The sequence below is a fragment of the Phocoena sinus genome, chromosome 1, assembly GCF_008692025.1.
Source record: "Phocoena sinus isolate mPhoSin1 chromosome 1, mPhoSin1.pri, whole genome shotgun sequence".
NCBI lineage: Eukaryota > Metazoa > Chordata > Mammalia > Artiodactyla > Phocoenidae > Phocoena > Phocoena sinus.
Genome location: NC_045763.1, coordinates 44,711,213 through 44,722,516, shown reverse-complemented (window position 1 = coordinate 44,722,516; position 11,304 = coordinate 44,711,213). Strand labels below are relative to the sequence as shown.

The following is an 11,304-nucleotide window of genomic DNA, read 5'->3' as shown; positions in this document are numbered from 1 at the left end:
TTCACATGGGCTGTCAAGACAGAGCAGAGTTTGAAATTTAGGTTTCCCTGAATCTGCTTGTGTTGCTTTGGTGCCTTCATACCATCCCTCAGTTTGCAGCTCCTGTCTCATATTACTGTAATGCATGGTGTCAAGTACAGGCTTTCGACTTAGGTTTGGGTTCAAATCCCAGCCCGGTTCAAATGAAGATAAATATTACCTACACGTCACAGAATGTCTAAATTAAATGAGAAGGTGGAAGCACAGGACTCTGCACAGCACCTGGCACACAGTCAGTGCTCAATAAATGCAGCTGTATTACTACAAAACCATCACCGAGATCTGACTGAACATCCGTGGAACATTATTAAAGCAGAAATGACAAGTGACAAGAATTAAACAGAAACCTTTGCACTGCCCCGGCTAAGTGCCTTCTACTTCAAAACAGTACGAAACAGAAAACTCAAAAGAGGGTAGGAGTAAAGACATATACACGGACGGAAAGAACTAGGAGTGAGGGACAGGAAGGCTCTCAAAGGGGAGGGTCTGATGAGGAAAAATCGGGGATAAGGGACAAGATAAGGGGAGATAAGGTGGTGTTATACTTCATCCTCATAGAAGAAAATAACTCCTCTTACTCAAGACCTCAAGACCTTTCCTTATTAAGTAGCAGAGTCCCAAATACCGAGCTGTGGCAGCAGCTTAATTTTCTGGACATTTAGAAATCAAATTGCATGGTGGTGTTCTGTGTATATGGATTCCATCTGAAGGATCTTGATAAATAAGATCAAAGAACAAGCAGGGCATGGTGAAAAAACCACAGGCTAAGTCAGGTACAGAAAAAGTCTTCTGGGCTCCTATAACATCCCATACAAACTCTTTATTATCGGACTTTTCTTGCTGAATATTATATTTCTCATCTCTTTCCCCCTGGATTATAAACCCTCCAGGGCAAGAACCCATCTCATGTTCTGTAAGGTCCCTTTCTAGCCCTAAAATACCATCATTGTCGTAGGCAGAATAAACCCCCAAAGATGTCCAAACCCTAATCCCTAGAGCCTGTGAATAGTTACATTATATGACAAAAGAGATTTTGCAGATGTAATTAAGGTTATGGACCTTAAAATAGGGAGATCATCCCGGATGAACCAGGTGGTTCTAACCTAATCACATGAGCTCTTAAAAACAGAGAACGTTCTCTGGCTGGAGGTAGGAGATGAGGCAGAAGGGGAGGTCAGAGAGATCTGAAATGTGAGGACTTGACTAGCTTTAAAGATGCAGGAAATACAGGCAGCCTCTAGAAGCTGAGAACTACCCCTGGCTGCCAGCAAGGATACGGGGACTGCAGTCCCACAGCCGCATGCAACTGAATTCTGCCAACATCCTGAACGAGCATGGAAGCAGACTCTCTCCCAGAACCTCCAGGTAAGAAGTTAAGCCACTAAGTTTGTGGTAATTTGTCACAGTAGCAATAAAAAAAACTAACACAAACACAACTAGAACTGGTTCATTGTACAGCAGCATTCTCCTACACATCCTTTCACTTAATCTTCCCAAGCATGATGGGATTATTGCCCCTTATTTTAGGAAATTGATGCTCAGGGAGGATAAGTAACTTGCTCAGGTGACCAGCTAATGAGTATGTACTTGAGCCAGGATTCGAACTCAGGCCTTCTGGTTCCAACTCCAGTGAGAGGTGTCTCCTACACTGCAGCTACCATTTGGTGGCTTTCAGATTCTACTACCTCAAGCTAAATAAAAAAACAAACTAAAAAAAAAAGAAAAGAACAAACAAACAAAAATTCAGGCTGCTTTTACATTGTGAAAACTTAAAAGCTTCTGAATACTCATTTCTTTCTGTTTCTTCTGAAGGTATCTAGTAAGTCAGGGAACCCGTCAGGGTATAAACAAGTAAATATAAAAAGATATTGAAGTCTTCTTTCTGACACATAGAAGAAAAAAGATTTTGATAAATGGGATAAAGAGAAATCCTCAAGAGTGGCTGTCAATAAAATATTTCCTCCCATTCAGACGCTCCTTCGGCCACTGTTGAGGTACATCTTCCGCAATGAAATGCCCTGCTTTGCCAGATTCGTTTAGGATCTTCTCTGTGGTTGGAGCGTTCAGTCCTCTCATGACCAATTTTTACTGTCAGGAAATTCAACTGATTTTCAGTCTGAAATTTTCCTTTCTATATTTCTTCTCATTACTTTTAATAACTAAGCAAAATAATCCCCTCCCCCTTTGGTCTTTGCACCTCTCAAATATTTGTAAACTGTTATACCCCCTGCCCTTGGGTATCATTTTGCCAAGACGAAGGCTCCTTTCAGCCTGCCTAAGTCAGCCGTTCTCTTATACCGCTCTGCCTTCCTGTCCCAAATTCGTGTCCATATATTCTAAATGAGGTGTTTAATCTTGAACCGAGTGTTCTGTACACTACAGAAGGTGCCATATTCTAAAAAGTGAATTACACAATAACTTGCAAAGACCTACCACTGTTTGGTAGTTGATTAGAAAACTGTAGCACTTACTGCTTCTCTGCCTGCAGCTTAAATAAACAGCAGACTACAATTTTACATAAAAGTTTCCCCCAATTTTACATAAAAGTTTATGGCCACAACAAATTCAGGAACTAAAAGGTCAAGCATTTACTAGATGTTGCTGAAAACAGCACTGTGAATATTTACAAAGCATTTAAATGATTATTAATAGAATAGATAGACTAAGTGGACATTACTTTTTGCAATAAGTTTTGGATATGTTACATTAAAAAAATATTTCTCCAAGAAGTCTGGCTAAAGTTTCCGCACCAGATTAAACTTCCTGCCAAATGGAATCAAACACCACATTTCTTAAGGGCCAGAAATCTGGCCCAATAGTCTCTGTTCTTACCAAGAACTAAAGAGCTGTTTGTTTGCAGCAGTCTCCAGATAGATATTAATACTGGACCTTTCCAGTAGATTTTGTAACTCTCTATTGAGAAAAACTCTAAAATTTGGCCAGACATGGCTGTGGTTCCTGATAGCACATAAATCTTTCAGAGCCCTCATTAGCTGTTTAGTAGTATACCCAAAGTTCCTAATTCACATCAGTGTGGTCTCTAAACAAACTCAATCCCACAGAGTAAGTTACCCAGAGGTACAATCTGGCTGATTACCCTTTTTTTCCCCCAGTCAATAAAATCAAGCAACTTCTTTGTGTTCAAAAAGCAACCATGCCATGGACAGCTAGAACTGTAATCTTTGGATGAAATGCAAACCTTCTGAAAGTCTACATAATCCTATATTCACTCAGTTACAGAGACTATTAAATTTTAATGGATCTTGAGAAAAATGTAAGATGACGGTCAACGAGGAATGCAAATTGTCCCCAATCCTGAAGTTAGCTGATTATCTGAACTCAAGGGATTATTACAAAATGTTTCAATGAATCAATTCCTTCATGTTAAAAAAAATTTCTCAAATAACATTAGGCACCATCTATTGAGTACGTGACATTTTACAGCTACAATTGCTAATCCTCACAACCAGCAAGGTAGGCATTATTATTCTCTTTTTACAGAGTGAGAAACAGGCTCAGAGTCATTATCAGCTCAAGGAAGGTCCCAATGTTTAAGTGCCAGAGCTAGGACCAAAACCCTCATCTGATAGGCCCCAAGTTTTCCCACTATACCAGGCTGCTCTAAATGTATTATTTTCTCAAACTGCTAAAGTTTCAGAAGATAAAGCGGTTACTTACAGGATTTAACTTCATGTTTCTTTTTTCTACGGTGACACAGATGAAGAAAACAGAAGGAGTTTATGTTTATATGTAACTGAACCTTTTACAAGGTATATTACAATTTTAAAAGAACTTTAATGGATGGTTGTCTACTCCTCATTTGTCTGAGAAACCTTTGCTGATGCTTACTTTGGTAGACATGGTATTAATACTAGAGACAGAGGTGAATAACAGTTTCTGCACTCAAGGTGTTCACAGTCTAATGAGACTATTTTTAAAAATATGAACAGTGGTCCCCCTTGTGCAGAGGAAGAAGCTAAAGTCTGACGAAGCTTAAAGCCTTGTCCTAACTTAGCTTCCAGGAGGCAGACAGGACCTGATCTGAGATTCTTCTGATCCCACCTCAGTGACTCCTCCATCACCTCCACACTCAACTTCCTAATCATGTGCTCCATTACTGTTCTTCTAAACATGCAACAAGGATTACAGAAACCTGAGATTTTTAATTCATCTGGACAAGTACAGCAAGAAGACTAATGATTTTAATGTACCCGGAACCAACTAGGCCACTTTGTTTTTTACAAACATGTAATAAAACTACAAATAAACTGACTTTTCTGATTACTTCAGGCTGCTTCAATCTTAAGTCGAAAGACTATTCTGAGAAGCTGCAAATATTTTCAAAGAAATAGCAAGATAGCACTTCCCTGCTGGTGCAGTGGTTAAGAATCTGCCTGCCAATGCAGGGGACACAGGTTCGAGCCCTGGTCCAGGAAGCTCCCACATGCCGCGGAGCAACTAAGCCTGTGTGCCACAACTACTGAGCCTGTCCTCTAGAGCCCGCGGGCCACAACTACTGAGCCCACGTGCCACAACTACTGAAGCCCGCGCGCCTAGAGCCCGTGCTCTGCAACAAGAGAAGCCACCGCAATGAGAAGCCCACGCACTGCAACGAAGGGTAGCCCCGGCTCACCGCAACTAGAGAAAGCCTGAATGCAGCAACGAAGACCCAATGCAACCAAAAATAAATAAATAAAATTGATTCTTAAAAAAAAAAAAGAAATAGCAAGATAAGTCTGGCCAAAGAGGAATTTTTAATGTTCTCTTTCAACATCGGGGCAACAGAAAGTCATTGTCATAGAGAATGCATTGCTATGATGAGGTTCCTACCTTCAGAAAAGCCCCCTGTGAATATGACATTGTTATTCAGCTTATCTCATTCATTCACTCTATGACAGTAAGCCAAGACTTTGCACCGGGGGTATCAAAATGGATGCATGAAATGCAGTCCCTGCCCTTAAGGAGCTCTCTGTTCGGTGGGAGACAGAAACATATTACTACAAAGGAATGATTACGTACTGTTTTTTTGTTTTGTTTGTGTGTATGTGTGTGTGTGTGGCAAAGAGGGACAACTTCCTGAAAGCTAAGGCATGAAAAGGATGAAAAGGAAGTTGCCAAGTGGATAAGGTGGCAGGCAGCAGGGAGAGAATGGTGAGGGTGGGCACAGAGAACAGCATGTGCAAGATGACCTAATCTAGAACTAAAAGTATTAGCTAATGTGCTTGCTCTGTACTAATCACTTGGAAACTGAACATATCACTACCAAATGGAACTTTTCTGTTCTTGTTTTTTGTAGCTCTTTACGAAACCAATTCCAATCTAGCACTGAAAGTGATTCTGTAGTAATCACCAATGACTTCCATGTTGCCAAATTTACTCCAGTAGACACTTTTCAGACATCATCCTAACTGACCTCACCAGCAGCATAGGACACAGCTGGCCGCTGCCACTTTTAGGCTGTATCTTTTCTCAGGAAATTTTCCTCCACCTCTTTAGTCCTTCGTCCTCATACCCCTTGCCAGATCCTCCTCTTCTACCTGATCTCTAACAGCTGGGGTGCCACAAGGCGTACTCTAATCCCCCTTCTTCCCTCCCCAGGTAACACCATCCATTCCTGTGGCTTTAAATACCACCCATATTCTCATGACTTCCAAAAGTGCATCTGTAAGCTGACCCCACCTCTGAGCTCCAGTCTTGTAAATGCAACTGCCTCTTTGATATCTCCACCTGGAAGTCTTTTCAGGCATCTCAAAGTTAGCAAGTTCAAAAGTGGAGCTTATTATTTCAACCACTCTCCCTAAAACCTGCTGTCCCCTCCTCATTCCAGTCATGACCCACCATTCACCTGACCAGTCACTGGAAGCCATTCTTGCCCCTATATCCAGTCACCAAGTTCTGTCAGCTCTACCTCTGCCTAATTTCCACATCTAAGTCCACCACTGACACCCTAGTCCAGGACACCATCTTCTAGCACCTTCCATCCTCCAGCCCTGTACTCCCAGTACGTTCTCCACACAGAAGCTACAGTGACAGTTTATATTATTTCATTCCCCTGCCTAGAGCCCTTCTGTGATGGTCATCAGTTCCTTCAGAAAGAATCCAACTCCATTCTCTTCTTCTGATACATGGTAAGATTGTGAAGTTAGGTGAGGCATGTGACTTTCTTTGGACAATGAAATGGGAGCAGTGCTCCAGACAGAAGTGCTCCATTAGCCTGGGTTCTAGACTTAGGATATGAAGGTGAAGTGGATATGCAGCATGAGTGAGAAAGAAACACATGTAAAGCTACACCTTCAACAGCTCCCAAATGCACTAAGAATGAAATACAAATGCCTTACTGTAACGAACAGATTCCAATATAACTGGCTCCTGTGTATCTATCCAGCCTCATCTTGGGCCTGTCCTTCTGGGTCATTATATTCCACTCACACTAGCCCTCTTGCAATTTCTAGAACAAGCCAGGTGTCTTTTCCCCTTTCCTGCATGGTTCTTTGCATGGTTCGTTCCTCAACCTATAGATCTCAGCTTATATATTACCTCCTCAGAGATGTCTCCCTTAACCACTGTATCATAGTGAGTCAAAGGCACTATGTCTCTCCATGACAGCACTCTGACCATCTCCTGCACGGCACATCAGTCTGTAATAATTATTCATCTCTTCGATTTGACTGAGGAGCTCACTGCTGTCTCCAGTGCTTAGCATTACCCTCAATATGGTACCCAATATATGACAGGCACTTAAGAAATATTTGTTCAGTGAATGAACAAATGAGAAAAGACTCAAAAAGTGCGACATAAAAAAAAAACAAACACACTACAGACATCTTATCACATATCACAGAGGCAAAAGGTGGGGAGAGGAAGGGAACTCACATTTCCAGTAAGGGAACTAAGAATGACCACGATGTACACCTAACACTAATTTAGGCACTTTACATATGTTACCTCTCTAGATTCTCAATAATCCTAGCAGGTCAATATTAAAATCTCCCCTTTCCAGATCAGGCAACTGAGGCTCAACCTGCGCAAGTAGCAAAACCAGTATCAGTTTTAACCCAGACCTGTTAACCTCTTTCCTCCAAACCGTGATGCTTCCCTAGAAATTAAACTGCTGCTGTATTTTTATCATTAAGTACTTTTCTATTATACATATAAATTGTGTTTATATATGGATACATCCCTACCCCAAGAACAAGTTTTTGTTTTTCTTTTTTTGTCTGTTTTTGTTTTTTTCAGGTTCATCCTAAAGCCTAAAACAAACATCTCCTGCTACATCTGGGACAAGTGAAGGCAGAAAAATGCAGCAAATCCAAAGCACAAATAAATCAGACATTTTGTTGGAACTTTTTTCTTGAAGTCTTTTTTCTTCTCAGAGTAAAAAGCCTCTGTGATTAGGAAGTCTGTGCTCTGAACTGATTTTATGGGACTTGAGATCAACTTATACTGCCTTAATTTACCATCTTGTCCCATCCCCAAATGCTGTTCTGTTGGTCACAGAACATGCAAAGCTAAACGGCCTAGGGGGATCATATCCACAGTCCTGATTTGATTAGTAGAGGCTCCAAACATCTAAACAAGCAAAATGAAACCACCTGGCTTTTTACCTCTGACCACCTTTGGGTGAAGTAAACGTGTTCACAGCAGAAAGGTGGGACCTGGATAACTCCCAAACAGTTCTACTGGGCTCTGAGTAGAATCACAGGATTATCAGAACAGAAGGGACCTTAAAGACCATCTTAAATACCCTCTTTTAACAGGTTAGCAAACAGGCTAGCGAACAGCAAACAAGCTAGCAGTTACTTATTTGCCTAAGAAAAACAAGACTCCTGGCTCCCAGTCAAGTGCTCTTTCCACCACAACACAGCACCTCCCTAATCAAGAGCTAGTGATTGATTATGCCAAAGTAACCAGTAGATAGTAGTCTAGGTAACACAGATCGTAAATCCCCAATGGTTCTCTTACTCTCCATCATTTAGAAAACCCTGAACAAAAAGAACGTACACAATAAAAACAAAGGAGATGAGGAAGAGCTATTTTAATTTTCTATTAAACATTCTTCCAAAAACATTACTCTACCCCATATCTTACCGAGTTATTAGAAATAACATTAGCATTAGAAAAACTAGGAAGGTAAAAGTAGGGAAAACACATCACATGCCAAAGTCTGGTATGAAATTTACCTTTTAAAAAAAGGAATAAAAAGCAATATTCCTTTAAATTGAATCAAAAAAAAACTAGGAAGGTAAATTAAATGTGGCTTGTTAAACTAAACATATGAAAAGGGAAAATTATAACAAAGGAAGGAGAGTTTTACAAATTAAATTAATACGAGATTATAATTTGAAAACTGTGCATCTCAAAGCAAACTTTATTTGTTCAATTATTTTTAACAACAGTGTTTATGATTCTAATACACTGATTTTTTTTTTCCAGGAAGGAAACTCACTTAAAAATATTTTTGTTTTAAAAAATAGGCCTGTGTTCAGCTATATATTTTTTCTCCCAAGCTTTGATCATACTTCTTTGATTTGGGAAGAAAATACTGTTTTGATGGCATGAAATGCAAAACTGTGAAGATTTAAAAAAAAAAAAATCCCAGTACAGAATTTTAAAACTTCTCAATGGAAAACAGATTAAGGTCATTAAGTGCACAACACTAATTACCGGCCAGCTGCTGGTATTGTTCCTTCCCTAGTTCTCCCAGGGAAGACTGAATTAAATCGAGTCTTCAGCAGAATAATCCTCAAATATACTTTATAAGCAAAATGAGAGCTTTTGTTTACATAGTTTTTGGATTTTGCTATTCCTAATTTTAGGCTACCCCAAACCATAATTACCATATTAACTTTGTAATGCACAGTTGTACGCAGTAGTACACCATCAGCTTCTAGTCACCCAGAGCTTAGGAAAAACAGGATCGGTCACACCCATTTAAAAACAAATACGCTATCTGCCAGGGTGTAGTTTCAATCTAAGTTCTGACAATGAAATATATGGACATATATCTATATATCTCATCCTGATTTTCAAAGGTAGGCAGAGAGAGTTCTTCACAGCTTAGCTTTGCCTGGCTGAAGCTGAAGATTTTGTAACTTCATAGCCAGACCCATGTTGCCAGTGATTTTCAATTTACCTTGAAAGAAGGCCTGTGAGGAAGAAGAAAGAAAATTTATCATTTGGTGTTTTTTGTTTTGAGACCGCTGATATTTCTAGACTATCCAGCCCTGAGATGATTTATTTATCCAGGTCTCTTCAACTTTCTTCAAAATATGAAACTTGGCTTTCAGGAATAGATTTAGAACCAGAGTCTTCAAAAGGACGCATCTGTAAAAGTCATGCTTTACACAGAGCCGTCAAAAGGCACATCTTTCCCAAATGTGTTCTCTTAATTGAGTCTGCCTTTACCTGCCTTCCTCAAAGGTGGTACGTTTTCCAAATATTAGGCAGAGTGGATTCATACTAGACCGATTTTGTTTAAAAACATTACACATCTGTTCAGTGGGTCTGCTAGCAGGGAGAAAAAGCACATGCATAACACACTTACGAACTCTTGGGATTCAACACAATGCAGATGAAGTGTCGCCATTTTCCTCCCTTTTTCTGGTCTACGTGATAAAGATTTATTCCCTACAGAGGGAGGCCAGGCAGACTGCTGAGACTGAGGTGCCTGTGTTAATCTTTGGCTCAATAAGAAGAATCAAACCAATCCCAAGTGCAGAGCCACAGTTTGTTCCATTTAACAACTGCCTGGGATTAGATCACATGATGTTTGCTAAATTTATCATGTAACAAAATCCCAGGAAAACTTTAAAGAAATAGCAAAATTGGGAACATAGCATGATTTCCCTGCTACGATCTCAGTCTTTCGACTCAATTCTTAAAATAAGGAAAAGCTACAGGAAAAGTTCTGGTAGTCTTAGCTTCCTAACAAGTATATTCATTAAGAAGTGAGGGGCTCTACTGCCTCATCCATAGGAAATCTCAGAGCTCTGCTTTCTCTACACCTTCTGGTGAGGGTGACTAATTCCTTTTTTTTTTCTCCTCTGTCTGGACAAACTAAATATTTCTTTCTATATGGCACACAGCCTTCTGTCTGATGACTTTAAGGTCAGGTGTCTCAGAACACAATATATTTAACATATGTCCTTTAAAAATATGGACCAGTAGTACCTAGAAGAGAAACTCACCATATTTCCCTTTTCTTAATTAAAAGAGGAAATGACTTTTCACTTAATAATTATTATAGAGAAAAATGAGTCTTCACTTTTTAGAGAATCCGAACATAAGAGTCATTTAAATCTGGCCCCTAAGGTGTTCTACATTTGCTTTCTTCTGGAGAGCACATTGCTTTGTTTCAACCGTAGCCAAACACTGAAATTATAATTTCCACTGCATTTAATGGTTTCCAGTCAAATCTTCTACTGAGCATAAGGGAAGGCCATTAGCACATTAACAGAAACGTCTCCTATTTTTATCTTTAATTCCTTTGGGTGCTAACAGGTGTTCAGGAAAAGTAAGCTGACACTTCACTCCCCAAAATGGGTGGTAAACAGATAAACTGAGAGAACGAGGGCAGCTGAGTGCGAAGCCTGACCACACTGCCAAGGAAGTGCGTGGTGTGCACCGTGGAATAAGCAGCGGTGGGTGGGAAGGAGGACGTCGGCCAACTCCGAGATTGGTGGCCTCTGTTCTGTCCAGATTTTTGGAGAGGGCGCAGTGGGTGGAAATGTCAATGTCAATGGTGTGTATTCAGTTGAAACATCACAGATGCAAGTCTCTAACTTGTCGACGCATCAGCTGAAATATGCTTAGTTGCTTAGAAAAAGCATTTTTAAAAGAAATACGAGTAGGAGTCAGATTTAGTTTTTTTATCCAATCTTTCAAATTACCGGGGTATCACAGGAACAAGACCTAAAACAAATCAGGCTGAGGCAACAACAAAAAAATAAGGTTACAGTGGAAAGCAGCATTTTAGCTTCCTTTGTGTTATCTATGGATAATGTATATCAAGTCTGTTCCACACTGTACAACTAGAGAGTATAAGAAGACCCTTGACAATCTGGGGGCCTGGAAAATCTACACAAGGCATAAATACATTTTAGACAAATGCAAATTAATTGTGAAAACCCCAAAACGCAAGGCATCATGCTAAGTTCTGGAGACACAAAGATGAACAAGATGTGCTTTGTTCCCTTGAGATACACACAATCTAATAGGGAAGAGATGGGCACATTATGACTAGTATAATGAGACAAGTGCCATGCT

At 40.0% G+C, this 11,304-nt stretch overlaps 1 protein-coding gene across 2 annotated transcripts in view; it reads right to left on the bottom strand.

Moving 5' to 3' along the window:
* Nucleotides 1-8,057: 8,057 nt before the first annotated feature.
* The window catches only part of SCP2 (sterol carrier protein 2), a 165,457-nt gene continuing 162,210 nt past the window's right edge, over nucleotides 8,058-11,304 (bottom strand). For both annotated transcript variants that reach the window (XM_032634570.1, XM_032634573.1), the window contains one exon: nucleotides 8,058-9,185. In XM_032634570.1, coding sequence (XP_032490461.1) covers nucleotides 9,090-9,185 — 96 coding nt within the window. In that variant the 3' untranslated portion in view covers nucleotides 8,058-9,089. The remainder of the gene's footprint in view (nucleotides 9,186-11,304) is intronic.